General features: G+C 33.3%; 1 protein-coding gene across 3 annotated transcripts in view; it reads left to right on the plus strand.

The window, feature by feature from the left end:
- Positions 1-25,644, plus strand: part of ADAMTS6 (ADAM metallopeptidase with thrombospondin type 1 motif 6) — a 292,419-nt gene that overhangs the window by 163,182 nt on the left and 103,593 nt on the right. For all 3 annotated transcript variants that reach the window (XM_055332438.1, XM_055332440.1, XM_055332439.1), the window contains 3 exons: positions 647-793; positions 8,948-9,089; positions 25,062-25,169. In XM_055332438.1, coding sequence (XP_055188413.1) covers positions 647-793; positions 8,948-9,089; positions 25,062-25,169 — 397 coding nt within the window. The remainder of the gene's footprint in view (positions 1-646; positions 794-8,947; positions 9,090-25,061; positions 25,170-25,644) is intronic.

Here is a 25,644-nt window from a genome sequence, read left to right on the forward strand (position 1 = left end):
CTTCATCTATTTTATACTCTTGTCACGCAAAATTCTTATTTCTTTGAACACATATCATAGTACATTTATTAGATGTCTCTGTGGACACGTAACTTTATTTTTTCACAAATAGTCAGCATAAGCTTTTGGTTACCTGTGAAGAGAGACTAAAATTTATGATTTATAATCGATATTGTTTTTATATCACATTGATAATAGCACTAAGCATAGCTATAGGACACAGAGGCGGGGGGGATGGCAAAGACAAGCTTTGAACAATGAAGGGAAACCGACGTAAAGAAAAACTCTATAATCATAATCCTAAATGTATCAAGATTTTTCAAAAGGTGTTTTGAAAACACACACATACACATACAGACATAAATTGCATATGTATTTAATTCTCCTTTATAAGACAAATGATTTTTTCATTTGAGATTTAACCTAGAACTCAACGGACTATAACTATCTTTTAAATTCTATCATAGAATTGTTCTGTAGTCTCTTTAATCCTGTATTTCCTTAGAGGATCTTGATAGAAGATATATGTTGATAAGGCTAATAAATGATCAAATAAGGAAATAAAGGACATATTGGGGGTTCATTTGTTTTATTTTTTTTTATTTCTTTCTTTTATATTTCTTATGTTTCTTCCTTGTTAAAACAGTTTTGGTATGAACCATGATGGAATTGGAAATTCTTGTGGGACGAAAGGTCATGAAGCAGCAAAACTTATGGCAGCTCACATTACTGCAAATACCAATCCTTTTTCCTGGTCTGCCTGCAGTCGAGACTATATCACCAGCTTTCTAGAGTAAGTAATCTCTGGAGAGTGATGATGAATTGCTCCAGAAGTAAGCCATTGGTAGAAGCCTAATATGTAGTGCTTCGTACTGCATAATGAGTAACTTTTATAGGGTGATATTTCAGGCTGTTCCCAAAATATTTTAATATATCATTGTGGCAAATTTTTTCCTTCATACTCCAACAGAACTTGGTAGATTAGAGAAACTGGAGCAAGGCTATAAGTGGAGTTGATGATGTGAGTGTCAGAAACGTTCAATAAATGGGAAACAATGTCAGAAAGAATTTAGATTTACACAGTTTAATAGAGTATAGGCCGAACATTAATTCGGTGATTATCTATTTCATTTTGTTGTTGAAAAAGCTGAATTTTTCAGGAATGCTGAAGTATCTAATAGTAACAAACAACAACAACAAAAAACCAAACATCTAGGAAATGAAAATGAGAAAATGAAAATTTGTATTTGAAAATTTATTTTGTGACTCATCTTTTCTGCAGTTTGAGAACTTCTTTGCTGATCTTTTAATGTATATTTGAGAGTCTGGTTATTTAAGTGTGAAATAAATAAATTAGCTGAGGTGTAACTGTTTATGAAAGCAGATTTCCTTTCACATCTTACCTGCATAGGACTTTAGGATTGGACTTTAGAAGCTCATAGACTTACGTCTCACTTTCTAACTGTGTTACCATGGGCATGTTACTTAACCTTTCATAATCTTCAGTGACCTCCTCACTTGTTAAATGAATTAGGTAATAATACACACATCATGAGGTTGTTACATATATAATTATGTACAATGTTATAATGTATATGAAACAGTAGACATTCATTAAATGGTATATGTTATTTTAAATAATATAAAGGCTTTAAGCCTTATTGTTCTATCATTACTTTTAACTGTTTTGAGCCATTGTTTTCTTTGGGAGGAGAGATTAAATGCTCTGTGAAAAGTTGAATCATAGAAAAAGCACACGTGAACAACAAATTCTTTTTAAAAACTGTCTTTCTTCAAAATTCACATTTATATTACTGTGGTCTAAAACCTTAAAAATTCAGATAGGTTATGTAAGGTAATATTATTTATTAAAGTTTTGATTCATATCTGCTAATCGCTGAAACTTCTGAAAACTTAAAATTATGAATTTTTTAAAACCCCAAATGAGATTTTAAATTACCTAGCACAATGATTTCATCAGAGATCAAAAGATAAATGCTTAAAATTGGCTTTTTTGAATTAATTAATGTAATAATGAAATAGAAGGAATTGGGAATACATATTAGAAGGTAGTTTCTCTGAATAATTATGCTATAATCTAAAATTTTTAATGTTAGTAACAGGTAATTATAATACTATACTTGCCTAGTGCCTAAACTGGGTTGAAGGCTGTAAAGATAGACCACAGAGCATTTGTTTGACATCTTTTGGTAGTTTTTCACACAAAGCACTAGTATTATCATTTTCCAAGATGTTTTTAAGGAGATCATATTACCTAAATTTTAAGCATTGTTGAGGATCTGCTTTCCCCTGAAATCAAGCCAGATCTGGAATTTCTCCTTTGACTTGGCTCATGTTTTTATAATGGAATCTTAGTGTCTATCACCAGAAAGACAAACTGTATAACATGCTTAGTAATCCTGTGCATTTTTGAAGGCTTCTCTCCTGGTGTTTTTGTTTTGTTTTGTTTGTTTTTTTTGCAAGTACCAAGTTTCTTTCTCCCCTATCCTGTTTATTTTGTACAGCCTATTTGCTAGGACCATCTCTGTATACCTAACAAAGACCAGTTTTGATCTCTTGCCAGACCTTGCCTTGATGAAACTATATTAAGGCTGTTAAAATACTCTGAAAGGGAATCCCTAAATTACTAATAAAATACTATAAAGAAATCACCACAGATCTGGTGAGAGACGTAAAATTATTACTAGTTGCAATAAAGTGTTCCATTGAATTAATTAAAAGAATTAATCCACAAAGCATTATTTAAGCCTTATTGCCTCTTTGCATTTTGTATGTAAGCATGATTAGTGTTGACAGGGTTTTAAAAGGCTTATTTATCCTGTATTTTATAAAAATATTTCTGTTGTACATCCTCATGGAAATGCTCACAAAGTTAAATCCATTAGTAAAAAAATAGATATTAAAGACAAAGGGTAGAAATTTGGGGAAAGTTGTCTTTTTTTCCTTTTTTGATAATAAACTAAACAACTCTGATTATAATCTGACCAAGCAATAAGGTTTGGTTTTTTTGTTTTTTTTTTTTTTTAAACACAGGGCCCTTTAAAAAGGTCAGTTCACTGGAGCACAAAGACATAATAGTAACTTTCTTGAATTTCTTTGTTCCTTTTTATTAATGCAGTTGGCTTAATTGCTTTAACAGCTATGTGTGATATTTTTAAAAATCCAGTGATATTTTGATCAGGAATTGAGGTTACATTTATGTTTTATAGTTGGCTCAAAAAGACTCATAACATTTTATTTTAGTTTCTCTTCTCAAGAAAAAGAAATCTTGAAAGATGAATTGTTTAGGAACTGTAGCCCAGCCAACAAAATGCATACCTTTCTTTACTTAGTGACTGTATAGGCCCAAGATGATGGTGGATTTCAACAATGAGCTTTCTATGATTTATAGAGAATCACTATTCACTATGTTCAACTGAAAACAATTCCATGGCCTTTAAGTGCCAATAGAGTAAAAGTCTCTCATGTCTTTCTGAAACACTAGGTGCTACTGATCAATCAGGAGATGGTGTTTACCAACTCCCAATATTTTTTTTCAGATTTCTTAAACTCGGTGATTCAATAAGTGGTTCATGAATCGCCCAGAAGCCGTCCTGATTAAATAATAAAGAACCCATTTCCGTTAAAATGGACGTGTTATGCCAGCTTCTGATGTTTTCGACGACGGCTTTGCAGGTAGTGTCCTTCCTATCTGCCTGCGGGACTTATTTACTTATTTATTTAGAAAATAGAGAAAGATGAACCTGGTATTATGGCTCACACTCATTGATGACTATGGGCTAATTTACCAGGCAGTGGAAGGCAGCCAGTAGTTTAGGCCAGTTTTTCATACATTTTCCACCACTTAGTGGTAGTACAGAGTAATTTCATATAGTTTTCAAAAATTCCGGAGCCTTTGTGAATCAATTCTTGCTCTATTTAAATTAAAGTCTGTTAAATTGTTTGAACTGTCAGAGATCCATAGCAAAATTTCCTACAGCTCCAAATTAAATACAGACTAGCCATTTTCACAGAAAGGATGGAAGCTGAATAAAAGAAAGGCAATATTATGGTAGGTGAACTAGAAAGAAAGAGCTACAAGGAAAGTGATATAAGATGAACAGGATGACTAAGACACTCACGTTTCCTGTATACCAATTACCTTTGAAGGTCAGTATCAATAATCTTTAAATGGAAAACAATTTCATAGATGGGACCCTCTTTTTATATGGAGCCCAAGAAACAGCAAAACAGGTTTCTCCTCTTTCCATTTATCAGGCATATTTTGGGGACTTCACCTTAACCCATAAAAATCTTTGATTAAGTCATAATTACATATGGAGAAGAGCATAACCAAGTAAGTCATTTGTAGTACAGTGTTTGTTTGTTGGAAGCCTCAAATTCAGTTCTATTCAAGCATCCTAATCATATAGATGGCAAGAGAGAAAGGTCTTACTTTTAAGTAAGAAAGGTCTTACTTACAGTCAGACTTTTAGAAGGTAGTTATTATTTGTTTTGTGAAGATTGATAAAGCAGTTTACAATGACATAGTAGGTAAGACACTTGACTTGCCATGGATAATACAATCTAATTCATTTTTGTTTAAGTGTATGAGCACTATTTTGTGGTAAAAATAGGAGTTGGCATTAAATGTTAACTTTTTGTTGTTGTTGTTAAAAGACTGTTAAGATATATATAGGATTATATAGAAAAATTTATTTGTTAGATTGTCCCACTGTGTTGTAGGCTGAAGGTCTATATAGTATAATTGTTTAAGTAAAAAATAAATCTAAATTTGCAATTAGGAGAATGTGCTCACATGTTCTGGAAACAAAGCCAAGGGTACATATTTTATATAGGGATCTATAAATTTTAGCTGAAGACTCAACTCTGGCTCATGTTCCCATATCAAGGCTAATTTTCAAACTATGTAAATCAGAGTTCTCTAAATTAGAGGTAGACTACATAAAATATGATTTTGCTATCATGCTGCAAAGATTTCTGGAAATGTAAATGTACTTTGATTTACTAAGAATTTCATAATCTAGGAAAAAAGCATGTTCTCAAGCTAATACACATTCTTTTTTCTGTCTTGTCTTAGATGCATAAACAAAAGTAGGGTGTATTATTATCTTTTTGCTGTAGATATTAACAAAAATTGGGCTTTTAGTAGTGAAATGTATGTTGCTAGAGAAATTCTCAGAGTTCTAGTTTTTATGTATATGGTTTTGCTCAGGACCAATATATCAGTGCTTAATAACAATAAGTTATAATAGTATCTCATAGATGGAAAATGATAGTGCTTTTCATTTAATTTCTTTATTAACGAATGAGGTTTATGTTTTCTTAGTGGAAAAATTTACATATGACCAAAACACAGACCATCTGTGCTTAAAAGTGCCATATGATGAGAAAATTCAAGTAGATTTATACTACTCTTATTATTTTGATAAGAGTAGCATAAATAATACTAGATTTAGCATCATAAGAATTGTATGGTTATATCAACTAACTAGAACCCCAGATTTAATAACAGTTACTCCTAATCTCCATTTTGTTAAATAGACTCAATTACAAAATGTAAGAAAATAACTCATCTAATATTTTTGAGAAAGGAAAAAACATTTGTGCCTGGAGACCTGTACAAAAATGTTCATATCAGCATACTTGACAATTTTCAGAAATTAGGAATAATGTAAATGCTTATTAATAGAAGAATGGATAAATAATTATGCCATAGTCTTAAATGGAATATTAAAGAATGATATCAATGAACATAATATTGAACCAAAGTATAAAATCACAAATAAAAATCTACAGCATGACTCCTTTTATGTAGTTCAAAAATAGGCAGATTAATAATTGAGAGATGAATAATTACTAAGAAAATCATGGAAATAATTATTTTAAAAGTCAGAATGTTAGTTCTTCTAGAGAAAGTGAGGGGTGTAATTAGGGTTAAGCTCCTGGGGATTTTATAAGAGGAAAAAAAATACTTCCAGGGTTAAATATACATCTCTTTGATTCATATCCTCTACCTTCTATACTTATATCTGTGATATTTCATAATGGCAATTGATGACTCAGAAGCATGGTAATATCCAGAAATATTATTTTCTAAGAATTAATTAAAGCAATCATGATCAGGAGGTTTAACTTACTTGAAAGTATTAGGAAAATAGCAAATTTTAGTAACACTATGCAAAAAATATTTTTGTCACTTAGCCTCCAGTTAAGAATTAAAATATGAAAACTACCCCCCACCCCAAATAGTTTAACCCAGGTTTTATGGTATATATAGCAAATATGGTTAGTAAAAAAAAAATATACTACATTTTCTACCCAAAATGTAGGAACAATTGAAATCAATCTTGAAGATAATCCCTACCCTTGCTTTCCCAGAACCGATAAAAATAAGACACATGACATGCCATTAGTGGTTCGTATGATAGTATGGCCAAACCCATTTAAAAAAGCCTTTGTTGATGCCTTATTTCTAAATACACGTTCATTTTGATAAAGATCTATATGTTTTTGTTTATATTTTATTTTATACAGTATTTTATTCTTCTGCAAAAATATAAAGAAAAGAATAAGACTTGTCTAGATATTTAATTAGACTACATTAATACAAAGCAGTAAATACTTCTAAAAAACTGAAACAAAAATCCACTTATGGAGTAAACTTTATCAAAAGACTTTGTCCACAGGTGACCACAGCGCATGCCTTCTTTATTGTCTGGAGGCCTTTCCAATGGTTGTCTAATTTGGTATTTTTAAAAGAACATGAACCATGGTTAGAACACCATTAATACCTTGGAACAAGAACTTTAGACAAATGAATTATTCTTGCTTCCTCCTGGGTTGAGCCAAATTTCAGTTTGCTACCAAAAAAAATTTTTTCTGCAGGGTATCTATTCCCAAAGTCTTTTAGGGGGTCCGTATAGTATTTTCTCTAGGTTTTTAAGTTAATTTTCTATATCTACAAGTAATTATATATAATAATTTTTAATAGATTTTTGAGTTAGTGCTACTTAGGTGAACTTATTGTATAGTTGCTTTGTTATGCTATCGGCAAATATTTTTACCAATGGGACCCTGTACTTAAATCCTTCAGTAGTTAAACTTTTCCCATTAATTTATACTATTACTTGACTTGATTTTTTTTTACATATTTCAACCCTTTCATAAAGACTTTTGTAATTTTGTTGTAGATGGAACTGAAACTGATATTTTAGAAGAAAAATTATGGGCTTAAACTGCTAATTGATTTATTTCATGCATATTGCATTTTATCAAAATTGTCTTCTTTCAGTATACTTTTCACATTTGACTGCTTTATCATTAATCTTAATATAGAAATTTGAATATGCATATCTATATAGATTAAAGATATTTTACATAATAAAATAAAAGGAGCTTGCTATTTTAAAAATTCATCTAGAAATAATTTCTCTTATTGCAGTGCATGTCAATTTCTCAAAGTTCAATAAATAGGAAGTAAAAGCATTCTTTCATGAAAACTGGACAGCAGGGTGAAAATAAGTTGTTTTCTGTTAAATACCTTGAAGAGTGACAAGTGAAATGATTATAATAACCAATAATAAACCCATCTATATTAGTGCAACATTTATTATTTTTATCCAAATATTTTTATTGATGAAAAACCAATCAAGAGGGGCATAAAGGAAAGGAAAGGGTGCAAAGAAGACAGTGTTCTGCCCGTGGGTTTCTGAATCTACCACCTTGTGAGTCGTATGGTTCAATTTTTAAAAGGTACTAATTTGCTCCTGTGCAAATACACATTTTAATATAGCAAATTAACTTTTACATTTTAAGAAGTATGACAAAATAGTAAGTGAATATGAAACTTGTTATTATACATGGCTCTTTCTTAACTTATCTATAAATGAAAATTTGTACTGTCCTAAATAATAGTTGAGGAACTTCTACTTGTGAAATTATTTTCCTTTGGCAAAGTGGATGGAAAAGATTTGGAAAAAAAAACACAAGTGCTGGCACAATTGACAGGAATGTTGGAAAAAATTTTTAAATGTTGGCATAGGAATTCTTTAAAAATTCTAAGTTACTCACATGTGAAATGAAAGTAAAAAAGCATCTGTCCTATTTTATGCACACTGACTAAAAAAATGAACAATTATCTTTAACAAAGTATAAAGCTCTTTAAACTAAGGTATTCCGTCTGGATTTTGGCGATCTTTATGTTATTTGTTCCACTGAATTAAAATATTATGTTTGAGTGCGAGCATACTTTGAAAGCAGAAATTGCAGAGAGGAGAACATTCTCTTTTCCAACTCTGATGACCCTAGATGAAATATGAAATTTTTGAGAGACTAAACACTTCTAATATACTTGAGAGAACTTTGGATCTTGGCCTCATCTGTCATTCTGCCCATTTATTACTGAAATATTTCAAGAACCTTTGGACATGTCTTACTACAGCATCTATTGTTTTGCCCAAGTTAGAGGAGTATATAGATTAGGTCTTTAAGAATGACAACCATAGTGGCTGTTTGTTTTTGTTTTGCTTTGTTTTTTTTAATTTTCCACATTTTTTGTTTTTAATTCTACTACCAGATGTGGTTGTATTTTCATGGAAAACAAACAAGAAGCTTAGAGTAATATGAAATTCTATTTTGATTCCTTGAGAAATTAGTTTAAATTCAGTATTTTAAGGCCAACATGACATTTTGAGATTGTTGTCTGAGATGCTTTTATTGTGTCTTGGTGCTGGAAAAAACTACTGGGGCTCTTTTTCACATTTCAGTAAAGTTATTCTATTCTGCTATGTGAGTATTTGTTGGTAGAATGTATTGCTTTTCATGCATCAAGTTATTAAAACAAAGAGTTCGACACATGGTTTCATATTGTGATGGAAATAGTCCATAGTGTACCTAATTTCCTTTGATCCTTTATGTTGAACAGTTCAGGCCGTGGTACTTGCCTTGATAATGAGCCTCCCAAGCGTGACTTTCTTTATCCAGCTGTGGCCCCAGGTCAGGTGTATGATGCTGATGAGCAATGCCGTTTCCAATATGGAGCAACATCCCGCCAATGTAAATATGGGGTAAGAAGTCTTAATCCTTATGTTTAGACACTTACATGTGTTCTTTCATGACACAAATATTAAGTTAGATTTTAACTGAGTGTAGTTTACCACTGATAACATCATTAATTCAAGTATGGCCTTTGGCACACTGCTTTTTTTCTGATATAAATTGTTTATCTATTTCTAAATATTTGAGTAATCTTAGGTTTCAAACATCTTGTGAAGGATACAGGTAGAATTTTAATAATTTATGATTTATTTCTTTTTTAAGTCCTGAGCTTATGATGCCAACTTTAGTTTGTCTTTTGAAATGTTATGGTTTTGAAAACTTCCCCCTCCCAGCCTTTTTTGGTACTTTAATAATTGGGTTTAAGAGAATTTTCACATTGGCTAGGAGCCTTTATTTTAATTTATACTTTTTAGTACTGAGTCATTTCAAGTTGCTTCACTCACTGCCCACATTCTAACACAACAACTGAGTGGGGACAAGATGACATTAACCCAAATAGAAAAACAAGGAAAATTACTGTGGAAAAAAATGTAGGTTTCATAAATGACTCTTCATGTCTGCCTAAACAGTAGGCAGTGGATGGAGCAACCTGAAATGACTCAGTACTAGAAAGTATAAATTAAAATCAAATAAATAATATATCTAGAAATAATAAGTTTTATTGAGAAAAATATCAGTGTTTAGTATAGAGACATATTCATAGAAGGTACACAGTGTAAACATGCTGAATGAAAGAAGAGGATTTTTAAATGGCAAGTTGTAAGAAAAATTCAGGTTTAAAGCGTAAGTTTGGGCAGGGGGCAGGGGTGACTGGGTGATGGGCACTGAGCGGGGCACTTGATGGGATGAGCACTGGGTGTTATTCTATATGTTGGCAAATTGAACACCAATAAAAAATAAATTAAAAAAATAAAGCATAAGTTTAACAGCTTAGTTTCTATTTTTATGCAAATACTGTTTAAATCTCTTTTTAAAAATAATAACAAAAAAGGAATTAAGTTTTTTTTTTATTTTTAATTTTTTATTTATTTATGATAGTCACACAGAGAGAGAGAGAGAGGCAGAGACATAGGCAGAGGGAGAAGCAGGCTCCATGCACTGGGAGCCCGATGTGAGATTCGATCCCGGGTCTCCAGGATCGCGCCCTGGGCCAAAGGCAGGCGCCAAACCGCTGCACCACCCAGGGATCCCAGGAATTAAGTTTTAAGGTAGAAAATACTAAATAATATATACATTATTCTGTACTAATTATTCCCCTTGGGTTCAGTACAAAAGAAAATGATTTTTTAAAATATCCCTTGGTTGACAAGTATATTCTTATTCTTGGTGGGCTTTGACAGCATATTTTGTGCAACAGATTTAAAGATTTTGTGCAACTATCTAAATATCTAAAGCCTAGAATAAGACTTTGGTCTTTCTTGTCTCTCTGTACAGAGTCTCCTGTTATTATTTCTGTATGATTTTAGGTTTTTTGTTTCTTAGGTTGTTTTTTCCTACAGAAAATGTTGGTCAGATTTCAATCATGGTCTTTTTATATACTTGTAGTTTTAGTAGGTTAAAATCATGACCAAATGAGATTACAGATTTTCTATTATTCTTATCTATGATCTCATTTCTTTATTAAGAAGTGAAATAGTTTATCTAATTTTAGTTTTTTTATTGGAAATTGAGTTTTAACTGCACTTATGTATTTTTATATTAGATAATTTATATTATCAGTTTTGCAGGACCTGTGGATACATTTTTTTCTTTCTTCAATAATTAATAAAAATTTTCACCTAATCATCCTCTCTACCACTATATCTCATTTATTTTAAACTAGTGGATTTGAAGTGAAGATAAGTAATTGCAAAATTGTATATTTTCAGTTTATGTTCCTTATATTTAGCTTTTTTTTTAAAAAGATCTTATGTATTTATTTGAGAGAGAGAGCAAGAGCAGGGGGAGGGACAGAGGAAGAAGAACAAGCAGACTCCCTGCTGATCAGGCAGCCGGACACAGGGCTCAATCCCAGGATCCTGAGATCATGACCTGAGCCATAGTCAGACATTTAATCAGCTGAGCCACCCAGGTGCTCCCTTTTATATTATCTTTATGTGTTATGTTTATAAAAACTTTTATAATAGATATAAAATAAAATTTGGAAAACTTGAGGAAAGGCATTAGCATCTTACAATCCTATACGATTTTACATATTTTATCATTAATCCTTTCACTTTGATTTGTAGCAAAATGGTTTTCTTAGACTCATGTACTATATGAAAATGCTTATGCTACCTTTTCGTAATTTGATAATAATTGTAATTATCTATTAATAGTTTGTAGGTGGTGAAACTAAAATACAGAATGTGATTTACCTACCCCAGGGTAAAGACAAAAAAAAATTTAAGATTTTTTATTTATTTATTCATTTTATATATATATATATATATAGAGAGAGAGAGAGAGAGGGAGAGAGAGAGAGAGCGAGAGAGGCGCAGAGACACAGGCAGAGGGAGAAGCAAGCTCCATGCAGGGAGCCTGATGTGGGACTCGATCCCGGGTCTCCAGGATCATGCCCTGGGCTGAAGGCAACACTAAACCGCTGAGCCACCCGGGCTTCCCTAAAAACAAAAATTTAAAAGGTCTACTTTACTTCCATTTTCTATTAAGATAAAGATAACTTATATTCTATTTCAGGAGATACTTTTTATCAATGTTCATCAAATGTCTATTTCTAAATATCTTCTTAAAAACAAAATAAAACAAAACACCTCCCCATCTTATTCCAGTCTTTTTTGAGAGAGAGGGGATCTAGAGAGCTTTCCTAAACTTATTTTCAGGGTTATAAATTCTCAGGTGGTGAAACCCTGAGTGTTGGGTTTGAGTTTTATATTTTTTTATCGTATGTAAATAGTTAGGACCTTCAAGGCAAGGTATAAGTACAGATGAGCAGCATACAAAATAAGATCCTACTAGATCATCTAAAAAGTCTTCTAGCTGTATCATCAAATACTAAGGGTGCCTTTGATGTGTTGATTAAATTGCATTGCAAATAAAACAGTATCAGTTAGTCTTAAAAATGTGGGTTTTTTTGCCTATTTTGAGGAAAATTGCTCCCTGTAAAGTTCTATAGGATCTGTTGTCTCACTTTTCTTCCATTTCAGTTTGTCTCTTTCTTTAGCAGAAAGGAATTAGCGAAAGTAGATTAACAAGAACATTTTATAATAATAATAATCTTAAACTTTGGAGGGAACTCACTAATGAGCCCATATATTTTAAGGGATGTGGGTGATCTTTGCTCTCTAAAAAAAAGCACAGATTAATTCAAGCCTCAGTCTCAAACATAACTCCACATTTCTTTATTCTGTCACTGTAAATCATATCCTAAGCATTGTTTTCATATATATTTAATGGATCAGTATAGGTCAGCAATATCCAATACATAATTTACTGGTAATTGTCAATTGGTGTTGCCCTCATGACACTTTTTAACAGAAATAGAAGAAAAGAAAAAAAGAAGGGTGAAAATTCACAGAGAACCATTAAAGACCCTGAATAGCCAAAGTAATTTTGAGCAAGAAGACCAAAGCTGGCAGCATTATACTTCCTGATTTAAAAAGCTGCAGTAATCAAAATAGTATGATCCTGGCATAAAAATAAACATAATAGACCAATAGAACAGAAGAGAGACTAGACATAGAGCCATGCATATATGACCAATGGATCTTTGAAAGGCCCCTTGGTCAAATATACAATGGGGAAATGATAGTCCCTTCAATAAATGGTATTGGAAAATTGGACAGCCACAGGCAGAAGAATGAAGCTGGACCCTTATTGTACACCATACACAAAAATGAATTCAAAATGAATTAAGGACTTTAATGTAAGACTCAAAACCATAAAACTCCTGGAAAAAAACATAGGGAAAAACTTCTTGATTTTGGCAATGATGAAAAGGCAACTTATGGAATAGAAGAAAATACTGCAAATTGTGTATCTGATAAAGGATTTCTGTCCAAAATATATAAGGAACTCCTACAACTCAGTAGCAAAAAAAAAAAAAAAAAAAACGAAACAAAACAAAACAAAAAACCAAATAACCCAATTAAAAAATGGGCAAAGAACTAAATAGACATTTCTTAAAAGAAGACCTTTAGGGGATCCCTGGGTGGCTCAGTGGTTTAGCGCCTGCCTTTGGCCCAGGGCACGATCCTGGAGTCCCGGGATCGAGTCCCATGTCAGGCTCCCGGCATGGAGCCTGCTTCTCTCTCTGCCTGTGTCTCTGCCTCTCTCTCTCTTTCTCTCTCTCTATGTCTATCATGGATAAATAAATAAATCTTAAAAAAAAAAGAAGACCTATAAATGGCCCCTAGGTATGTTAAAAAGGTGCTCAACGTCACTAATCATCAGGAAAATGCAAATCATAACCATGATGAACTATTACTTCACACCTGTTAGGATATTTATAATAAAAATAAATAAATAAACGCAAATACAAAAGAAAACAAATATTGACAAAAATGTGGAGAAAGGGGAACACTTGTGCACTGATGGTGGAAATGTAAACTGGTACAGCCACTGTGGAAAACAGTGTGGAAGTTTCTCAAAAAAAAAAATGGAACTACCATATGATCCAGTAGTCCCACTTCTGGATGTACACCTAAAAGAACTAAAATCAGCATCTCAAAAAGATATATTCATGGTAGCTGAGCTGTGGAATCAGCATCTCAAAGAGATACATGTATTCTCAAATGCATTGCAACATAATTCACAATAGTTCAGACATGGAAGCAACTTAAATGTCCATTGACAACAAATGGATAAAGAAAATGTAAGAACGTACAATGGAATCCAGGCCTTCGGAGGTGGAGATCCTGACTTTTGTGACAACGAAGAATCTGCTAAGTGAAATAAGGCAAATAAGGAAGTACAAATACTAAATGATGCCACATATGTGCAGAATCTGAAATAGTCAAACATAGAAGCAGAGAGTAAAATGGTGGTTGCCAGGGGCTAGGGAAAATTAAAAATGAGGAGGTAATTTGTTGAAGGATACAAAGTTCAGTTATAAGATGAACAAGTATCTATATAAGTATCTATATAAGATGAATAGATATCTGGGGTACAGCATAGTACCTACAGTAATCAATAATCAATTGTATACTTAAAAATTTCCAAAGAGGGTAGAACTTATGTTAAGTTTTCTTATGACACATACACAAAATAATACAGAGGACGGGAGGAAGCCTTTGGAGGTGATGGATATGTTCAGGGCATGGTTTCATGGATGTATACTTATCTCCAAATTCCTCAAATTGTATGCATTAACTGTGTGAAGTTTTTTGTGTGTCAGTTATACCTTAATCAAGTGTTTGGAGAGAGAGAGAGCAAGAGAGAGAGAGAGAGAGAGGTAATTGCTCACCAACAGGTAGACTTAAGGCCCAGGATAACATGAGAGAAATTTTATAGATAAAATAGCTTTGTTTAACATATGGGAAGTTTTTATTATCTATGAAGTCTGTCACTGTCCACACAGACTTACAAATTAGCACATAAATGCCTAATAGTATGCTATACCTTGTTGTTGCTTACTTTAATGTAGAACTGAACAGTATTTTATCAATGAACCATGTATTCTGAATCCCAGAAGGGAACACATGATCTAATACAAGGTTTCACAATGAAACAAATATTTTAAGATTATTTATTTATTTATTCATGAGAGACAGAGAGAGAGAGAGAGAGACAGAGGAGAGAGAGAGAGAGGCAGAGACACAGGCAGAGGAAGAAGCAGGCTCCCTGGAGGGAGCCCGATGCGGAACTCGATCCCGGGTCTCCAGGATCAGGCCCTGGACTGAAGGTGGCGCTAAACCGCTGAGCCACCTGGGCTGCCCCAAAACAGAGTATTTTAAATAACATTCTGCTCATTACTATCCTATTATTATTATTATCATTATTACTATGACCTTGAATTATTGATAGATTTTGCTTGGGCATTGTTTCCAGTGAACAGCAGCCAACTTGTTCTTGTAAACTTAAGATGGCAAAAGGTACATCAAGCATGCAAAGTGTTTTACCTTTACCTGGCACATGGCAAATGTTCAGTAAGGATTTCCCTTTCTTCTATAAATTATGTCATCCATGATACCGTTCCTCTATAGTTGATATGCTGGTAGTGCTGTAGGAGAATATAAGTCATCTGTATTTGGGGAGTATTTGAAGATATTCTAAGCTCATTCACATCCTTCAGTCTCAGCTCTAATGCATTTTCTCTTCAGACAGACCTCTGTCCAGTCAATCTACAGACAAAGCCTTCTCCCAGTTTTTCTCTTTCACATTATGCTTGAAATAGCAGTCATTTCAAGCCATAATCATTCTATTGGATTACTCATAATTATTTAAATGTCATCTTCTAGGTAAGGCTTCCCCTAGCAATTTTATCTAAATCTGTGTGTGCACACGTGCACATACACATGCACAAGTGCACTTCCTGTCATTTTCCTTTCTTTATTTCTCTCCTTAACGTTTAATATTTTTAAACATACTATATATTTTGTTAATTCATCTTGTTTTTGTCTGCTTTTCCCACTAGATTTTTCCTGGGCACAGAGATTTTACCAATTTCATTTCCCTAACACATAGAACAGAGCCTGGCTCATGATAGGTGCTCAGTAAATATTTGTTGGAAGAGTGAACTGATCAATTATAATAGAACATAAGTTCCATAAGAGTAGGAATCCCACCTGCCTTATTCATGACTGTTTACATGATGCCTGCCTTATAATATGAGCTAAAAATATTTGCTGAATAAATGAGTGAGAATAATTATTTGGTGAAGAGATAGTGGGGAGAAGACCTCTGTGGCTTTTTTGTGTATTTGAAGAGCTGCCAGAGGCTAGTGTTGCTGTAGCTCTCAAAGCAAGTACCATATAAATGAGATAGAAAAAGAGGCTAGGAGTCAAATCTGTATGCACCTTAATAGGCTGTGTTAAAAATTCTAGGTTTTTATCTTAAGAGCAGTGGGTAATTATTGAAGGTGTTTCAATGAATGAGACCAAGAAGGATATTGATGTGCAGAAAATCACAGGATTTCTAAGACATATTGTGTCTTACTAAACAAATGTAATTCTGTGATCTAGGGAAACCATATTAGAAAGTCAAAGACTTAATATAAAATGGTCTATGTCCTCTTCCCTCTTCTTTTCTGTTCCTCTCCCTACACATTCTACACAGAGTACTTAAAGCAGCTCTATCACGCTTGATACTCCCTTGTAGGAATGCCCTTGCTTTTCATACTGGAAGGTACTACACCATAACTCTGAGATTAATATGAAAGTGTTTGTGTATAGAAATTCAATAATTTTGATGTGAAGTTTGCAGAATCATGGGTATTGTGGTGGATACAGAACATACAAAGAGAAAATATGACACAACTTTGGGAATTTTAAGCCTTCTCATTAGTTTTAAATCTTTCCAGGGGAAAGGTGTTTGGTCCATACACTGTATTTTAGTTATATTAAGGATTATTGAGAAAATAATCTAGAAGTGGTTAAGTATGCCTTTTTTGTTCTACACTTTAAATGATGGCAGATTTTTAGGATCTAATATTAGAAATGGAAGATCACAAAGAATATATATGTTTATATACAAAACTGGGTTTATTAATTTGTAGTAACAAAGTACAGTTGATATTCAGTCAACTCTCCTCAAGTGTACACATTTTCTCACCTCAGGAAATCTACTCAGTAGGCCAATTAATTATCAAAAGTTTATTTGGTAAGCATAGAATTAAGATATAGGATGGTATAAATTATTTTTATTAATATGTTAACTAATAACTATAATAAGAATACTATCAAGCTATATCTGCCTGAAATATAGCTATTTGTAGGCAAAGTAATCTGCTGAAGATAAGATAGTTGACTTGTCTAATCAGGGTATCCTCCTTCTGGAGAGTACTTAATAAAGTCTGACATATTTTGTCTCTCAGACTCAAGTTTTTAATGTTTTCATGCTTACTCCCTTTTGTTTATTATTTTATCACCACCAATTAGTTAAGATTCAAGTCATTATTGCTTTCTACTTGAGAATCATTCTAATAAAGAGACTTTATGAGTCTTTTTAGGGAATTGTTGGCTACCTACCAATTTTTTTTTAAGAGATGCAGATAGCTTGGGAAAGGGTGATAGTGAAATACTTAGAAGTACATATAAGGGAAGTTTAAAGAAATAGAGTTTGAGTAGCCTATAAAAAGGAGGCTAAATGTTGGCCTTAAAACTGTCTTCAGACTTTGGAACATTTATTATAGTTTGATAGCTGGTAACAAATTGTTCTCCTTCCCTAGCAAGAGCAAAAAAAACACAGTTGTCTTAATTTTTACAGCTGGGAGATTGTAGATGAGGCAGGAGGAAGAATTTCAAGTTATTAAATGTTGGAATGTTGCACTGAGAGTGATTGTAGAACCACTTTCCTTGCAGATTTTAAGGTGGTGTAAATATTCTACAGTGTGGTTTGATATGGAAATAATATTCATGGTATTATTTTAGCACTTCAATATTCTTTTGGAGTCCAAACACATATGCTTATTAGGCATATGTTTAATAAGAAATTGATTTTGTTTTTATTTTCCCTTAAATTTCAACCCAAAATTTTAGGTCCATAATTACTTGTATTCTTAAAGACCACTTGTTTTTGCTTTGGATTTGCTTCTTAGAGATATTTTTCAAAACTTTTTAATCATTTTTTTAACCTCTTCAAATTGATAATTATTTAACTTGCATTTCTAGATTAGTTCTTTGTTAAATATATGTGTGTGTGTATATATATATATTTGTATGCATATATATAACCAAAATATGTGTCTTTCTAGGATCTCTTATATTTAAATTATCCACACAACAGGATTAACCTATTTAAAGCTGAAATAAGGGTACATTATTCTCTTTCTTCAGATGGCTACTAAACACCTGGAGCCAGGCCACGGGGTCACCATATGTTGGTTTTCAATTTTCCTTTGTGTGATACCATGATAAGTAACCTTTCTAATCATTGATGCTCCTTTTTGACCTCTTCAGGCTCTGCTTTCCCCTTTGGCCGTCAGGATCCTTTATTGCAAACAGCTGTTGAGAGATGTTACTTACTGATAGGGTAATGAGGACAAAGAAAATGTTTCATATTCAGAACTAAAGACCCAAGATGGCATAGGATTTAGGGTTTCTCAAGGGCAGAAAATGTGTATATGTTTCTTCTATGATCCTTATATTTGTTTAAAATTTAAAAAAAAAATTATCTAGCAACAAAGAGGCCATTTTCTCTTTGTATACTGTTTTACTTTCTTATTGACAAAGTCATTATAAAATGGTTTGGTAATTTTATGATATCTCTTTCCCCATTGTGTAAACTGCTAATTTTAATTTTCACAGGTAAATTAAAGGGCTCTCCTTTGTATTTTTAGTATCTTTTAAGAGCTATAGTTATGAAAACACATAGTTATAAAAACATTAGAAAAGATAATTTAAATTTCTCTTATTATTTTGAAAGAGTTTTTGAGTGTAAAATAATCAGTTATTCTATTCTGATCAACAAAGACCTACTTCAGTATTTTACAAAATTGTTTTCTAAATATCAGCTACATTATTTTACTTTATAATAATTACTTTAAAACTACATCCTTTATATGTATTTTTATTATTATTTGTATTTGCTATTTTTTATTGTTGTTAATATTTGCAGTGTCATTCATTTGAAAATTCAAATAGACTAGAAGTCTGGGAGTTGGTATTAAAATTTTAAATAAGTAGCAGTATTTTAAAAGTCTTGTCTCTTGGAAGACCATGGAATACTTTTAAGGAGTATTGACACACTGACACACTGTAGAATGATGCCAGTGTTACGCATAAGTCTTATTTGTCCATATATGATTGTTTCCTATTGCATAATGATGTGATGCCCAGGTAAGCTTTCTCACAAAGAAAAGATCAATGGTATTATTGAAAGTCTCATAGAAAAAACCCTGCAAATCCAAAGAAGGGTGTTTATTAGACATAGTAGATCACTTAGTGACTCCATTCTCAAAAGCTTTAAATAATCTATTAAAATCATGAAGGCAAATGAAGAATCTATAATATATCCTTTGTGTTATTTTTAAAAAATGACTGATAAAGAAGCTATGCCTTGAATCCAATTTTTTAATTTTTATGAAAATGACCTCTATGGGAGGCAAATATCCTCAAAGACTTAGTCTCTAAGGAGAAAGCATCACAAGCTACAGGTTCAAGGCTACAAAGGATCAACTAGGGTGCTGGTATCAAATGCAAAGATTTGACAGTGCAAAGTTTTCTGGCTATAAAATTACCTAAGTTTTCATTGGTCTGCCCCAACCCTATTTTCCTCATAAATTGTGTTTTCTTCATAAGTAGTTTTACACAATGCAGGGGTTTTCACAGAATGCATTTATTACATTTCAACAGAAAGCTTGTGTGTATCAGAAAGCTTTTCTCAGAACGAGAAAAGGAAGGTAGGGTCATGGCAGAAACAGAGAGGAGTTGAAGTTCAAATGGCAAGCTGGTCAGGATCCCTGGGTGGCTCAGCGGTTTAGTGCCTGCCTTTGGCCCGGGGCATGATCCTGGCTGGAGTCCCGGGATCAGGTCCCATACTGGGCTCCCTACATGGAGCCTGCTTCTCCCTTTGCCTGTGTCTCTGCCTCCCTCTCTCTGTCTTTCATGAATAAATAAATAAAATATTTAAAAATAAAAAACAAACCCCAGAAAACAAATGGCAAGCTGGTAAGCTGAGGTTTTCTGCATTAGAATAGGGGACATCAGCCTGGGTATGAGGTAAGGGTCATTTCTACTGTGAAGGAATAGCTAAACGGAAATGACAATTAATGCTATCAATGCTAAGATAAGACAAATGCTAGCCTAGAATTCCATATTCAATTAAAATATTTTTAAAATGAGGGTAAAATAAATTTTAAAAATCGAAGAACAACAGTCCTTTGGGGCACTTGAGTGGCTCATTCGGTTAAATGTCCAGCTCTTGATTTTGGCTCAGCTCATGATCTTAGGTCGTGAGATTGAGCTCCACATCAGGCTCTGTGCTCACCAGGGAGTCTGCTTGAGATTTTCTGTCTCCCTCTCCTTCTGTCCCTTCCCCCTCCTCTATCTCTCTAAAATCAATCAATCAATCAATCAATCTTAAAAAAAAAATCCCAGAATCTCTTGCTAAATTCACTCTGGAAGGATCCATGTCAAGAAGAAAGAAATTGAATTCAGAAAATAGTGCTGGAACATAAGAAAGAGTTGATCAACGTATTGATATGTTTAAAAAAAAAACACTGATTATCAAGTTTTGGGCAGTGAGTGATTCAGAAGCTTTTACGTTTTTGTAGGCAGGAAAATTTCTCTCTGAAAATTAGCAAACCGATTCAGGGACACAAACTTTTAATTTTGCCAAGTAGAAACATTTTGTCAAGACTGCCATTAACACACACACACTCTGCCCTCAGGAACTGTACAGTCTTTTGTGACACCTAAAAAGTAAAAAAAGAACCATACAGTCTTTTGTGACACCTAAAAAGTAAAAAGTAATAAATAACAAGAGTCTGTTAAAATTAAAAATTTTAGTTTCATGAAAAAAATCTAACCACATTGATAACACTCTTCTAATTTTGTCGCCAAATATTAAAAACTCCATAGAGCAGTACCAATCTCTGTCTGATTGTACCCTACTTTCTCCCTGGTTTCTATAAATTCTTTGATAGTCTTATTTTTTCATAATATAATGCCTGGTGAATAGTAGACGCTCAAGAAGTATTCTTGAATGAATGGGAAATAATGTTTTGTTTTATCCAGGCAATCCTCCCAATTGGTTACAAGTTGAGCCCATGAAATGAGAGAGTCCATTTCCAATTTTCAGTGTCATGTAACAGAAATTTCCCTTAGTGAAGACTGTTGATGACTTCCCTCACCTTCCTTAAACTCTAGAGCAAGCACAGAAACCAAAATTTCTCCTAGAGAGTAGGGTTAGAGAAAGGAATCTCCCCAACACAGGCAATGGTTTATTAGTTCATAGAAGTTATAAAATAATCTTAATAAATCTTAACTTCTCCTGTAAAAAATTAGGAGTATCTGAAAGAGAACTATGTTTTTCTAGAGCTAAGCTGGCGGGTAGTCAAAAATCATCAATCTATCTCACTAACTATACTCTATGTTATTTATTTTATGTAGGAATATTAATCCATCTAATATGTTGGTGGTTATACAAATTCCCTAGGAGCCAAAAAATTTCAGAAGGCATTTAACTTGTTAGTGAAAAACTTGGGACCTAACTTAGGATGCTTATTTGGCAACTGATATACTTATGCATATACCTCTGTAAATATATCATCCATGTTCTAGGATCCAACAGTTTAAAGAAGGGTATTTTGGAATGTTTGGAAATGTTCTCCGGGAGCCTGAGTGGCCCACTCAGTTAAGCATTTGACTTTTGATTTGGGCTCAGGTTGTGATCTCTGAGTCATGGGATTGAACCCCACATGGGGCTTTGTGCTCAGGAGGATTCTGCTTGAGGTTCTTTCCTTCTCCCCTCCTCCCTCTCTACCCCTCCTCCCAACTCATGCATGCACTTTCTCTCTCTCTAAATTAAATAAATTAAAATCTTTTTTAAAAAGAAGAAAGTATTCTCAAGTTCTTTCAGGAAGTGTACCTCTTGCTATCTTAGTATAAAATAAGATTTTCTTAGTTTCTATCTTTTAAGTGAATTTTTTTTTATCTTGGGAAATCTTAATTGAGATGTCATGATCTTTATTATTCAAGCTGACATTCTAGATAAGAGATATATTTGAAAAATCTTCAGAGCCTTTTCTGAGACTAGTTTTACATCTTGGGAGTATTTCCTCTACATAAATTTACAGTCTCATGCTTCAAACAGTAATTTGTAGGAAGTTAATGCCCTAGCAAAATTCCAATCCCCAGGAGCCCACTAGGTAATAAAGTTCTCTTAGCAGTGGGAATCTACCTTTCAAAATGTGTTATTCTCTATAGGATAATAAGGCTCTATCAAGGGCTGTACTATGAATCTTGAGATTAAAGCTTTGAAAAAATATCTTGAGCATTTGCTGTTTTGGGTAGAGATTTTCAAGGCACTTTAGGAAAAAAGTTTTTGTAAGTTGACCTCATAGTAGTATGTTTTCCTAATAGATGCTTTGAACATTTTCCCGTTCAATGATAGAATTTTCATTTCACAGTGTATCTAAACTTCAGGCTTCTTTTACTTCTGTCTAAAGTTAAGACTTAGACCTAATAAAAATCATAAAAGATCAGTAGTAGAGTCCAGGATTATGGATTTTTTTTGTAATCTCTTAATACATTTTTTAAGCAATGCTTCTCTGTTTTAGCAAACACAGTTTTTCTTTGAATATGGCTGTTTTTGATGTATGGGATAGTATTTTAAGACCCTAAAATGTTAGTACTACTGTTTTTCTAATATCAAACTGAAATAATATATTTAGGAACATATATATTAAGAAACCATCTCCTATAGGAAAGGAACACTAAAATAGTTATTTATACTCATAAAACAGAAACTGAAACTTTGAAAGAAAGTAGAATTTGCAGTAAATTGAGTTGTAAGAACAGGAAAATTATGTTTATATTATGATCTACAAGTACATGTTGTTTTTCTTTTTTTTTTAATATTTTATTTATTTATTCTTGTGAGAGAGACAGAGAGAGAGAGACAGGCAGAGGGAGGAGCAGGCTCCAGGCAGGGAGCCCAACGTGGGACTAGATCCCCAGGCTCCAGGATCATGCCCTGGGCTGAAGGCGGTGCTAAACCGCTGAGCCACCTGGGCTGCCCCTTGTTTTTCTTTTATAATGTTTTAACTCTCTTCTAGCTCAATAATTCTCCAAATAGAATTTAAAGTAGATATCGAGTAGATTTATTCAGAAACATTTTAGAAGCCTAATAGAGGGGCACCTGGGTGGCTCAGTTGGTTAAGCATCTGCCTTTGGCTCAGGTCATGATCTTGGGATCCTGGGATCCAGCCCCAAGTGGGGCTCCCTGCTCAGTGGGGAGTCTGCTTCTCCCTCTCTTGGTGTCCCTCCAAGCTCACCCACTTATACGTGCACTTTCTCTCTCTCAAATAAATAATCTTAAAAAAAATTAATGGAAATTCTATGTCTCCTTTGTGCCTGGTGGAAGGGAGCATCGTAAAGAGGAGCCCAAAGAGATCTGCTCAGTGTTATACCCTGTAGGGCGTTTCCATTTGTAGAAACAGTGATCCAGTGAATTTAAAATGTTACTGCTTTATTTCTGAATTGTGTTTATATGACATACGTGTTTTATAATGATATTTTGAGAGTAAAAAGAGCAGTTGGGGAATAGAAGCAATAAAAGTGAATGTCATACATAAATTTATCTTCATACTCCAGATTAGTATATTTTTATTGCAAATATATATTTTGTACTACATGCTTCTAGTTTAACTTAAAAACTTGTATTATTGGTAATGATGCCAGTTGGTGATCATAAATAATAAGAAACTAAAAAATTTGAGTATTTTCTTCAAAGCAGGTTTTTTTTTTATTCCTGTTACTTAAAATACTTAGGGACATGTCAGACAGCTTATTTCAAAATTTGACAAATTAATATGGTATGAACAAGCTAAAGTATCTTTATATTGCCAATATTATAGTGTTTTAATTCTCCCATGCTAAAGTAGGATAATGAGAAATCATAGTAAAGAGGACAGGACAGCTCCAAACAACATCTGAAACATGTCTGTTTTGAAAATGACACATAAAGAGCAGCATTTGTTCAAAACCACATTGCCTTCCATGCAGGTGGGCTACACTGATGATCTGCAAAAAACATTGCTAGATTGTTCTTTAGGTGTATATGAATTTTAGAAATTAGTCACTGCCCATACCTGTGATCTCTTTTTTTTCTTTTTCTTTTTCTTTTTCTTTTCTTTTCTTTTATTATTATTTTTTTAAAAGATTTATTTATTTATTTATTCATTCATTCATGATAGACACAGAGATTGAGAGAGAGGCAGAGACACAGGAGGAGGGAGAAGCGGGCTCCATGCCGGGAGCCCGACGTGGGACTCGATCTGGGGACTCCAGGATTGTGCCCTGGGCGAAAGGCAGGCGCCAAACCGCTGAGCCACCCAGGGATCCCCTTTTTTTTCTTTTTAAAATGATCTTTGAATATTACAATACATCTAGGAATTCATCTACTTGGTAACACTTTATTAGTAATTGATAAGTTTGTACTATTGTATATTCTTAAGAGTAGTAAATTCATTTTCTACATATTCATTCGTTCTCTGTACTCTTCTATAGTAATGAAATTTCTTTTTTAAAAGACATTCTTTTTTAAAGATTTTATCTTTAAGCAATCTCTATACCCAACATGGGCCTTGAATTTACAACCTTGAGATCAAGAGTTGCATATTCTACTGCCTGAGCAAGCCAGAGGCACCAGTGTTTCAGTGAAATTTCTGCACAGTACTTTTCAAAGATCCTAGTGGGGGAACGCCTGGGTGGCTCAGCGGTTGAGCGGCTGCCTTTGGCTAAGGGCATGGTCCTGGAGACCGGGGATTGAGTCCCACATCAGGCTTCTTGCATGGAGCCTGCTTCTCCCTCTGCCTGTGTCTCTGCCTCTCTCTGTGTGTCTCTCATGAATAAATTAATAAAATCTTTTTAATAAAATAAAATAAAATAAAATAAAGATTCTAATAAAAACTAAGATATTCTTTATCCACTAAAATAAGAATTATAAAGAAAATTATTTAAGTGATTCTGCAAATGGGTAACACATCTTGCATAAGAATCGCCTTCCAAAATCTTCATCTCTTATGCTTTAACAGCAGGAAAACACCTGGGATGTCTTAGTAAAGTAATGCTGAGTGCACATAGGTATATTTTATGGAAGAAGTGGATGTGATTTTAGTCTCTACTTCTGATCAACTTGCTTTTTGCCTTCTTTCCTAGGAAGTGTGTAGAGAGCTCTGGTGTCTCAGCAAAAGCAACCGCTGTGTCACCAACAGTATTCCTGCAGCTGAAGGAACACTCTGTCAAACTGGGAATATTGAAAAGGGGGTAAGCTCAAATGATTTATTATCTATTTGACAAGTAGACTAAATTGATCCATTTCTGGTGTTGGTATTCAACTACTAGGAAATCATGCATGAGAAAATAGTAGATATCTAGCCTAATGAGTTAATTGGCACAGATGGACATCTGTGCATCTGCTATGTTTAGGAAATTACAGTGATGATTATTCTGGCTTGGTTACACCTTTCTGTGCATATATGTATATATTTGAACAGAAAATCCAACAATAATCTTGTCATATAATATAGTCTGTTTAGTCACATAAGTTTATGTTTCTTTGATAAATAATTCTCAGGAAAATTATGTGACCCACAAATATATTTTATAACTAGAGTCAAACTAGAGTTTATTTTAAAATTACAATATAAGAGAAAGGGCAAGTATTGGAGGAATAATCAGACAATTTACTGAGCATAGGAATTATAGCTAAATAATTTTAGTTTCATTGGTCTAGTTTTCA

The sequence above is a fragment of the Nyctereutes procyonoides genome, unplaced genomic scaffold (assembly GCF_905146905.1).
Source record: "Nyctereutes procyonoides isolate TBG_1078 unplaced genomic scaffold, NYPRO_anot_genome, whole genome shotgun sequence".
NCBI lineage: Eukaryota > Metazoa > Chordata > Mammalia > Carnivora > Canidae > Nyctereutes > Nyctereutes procyonoides.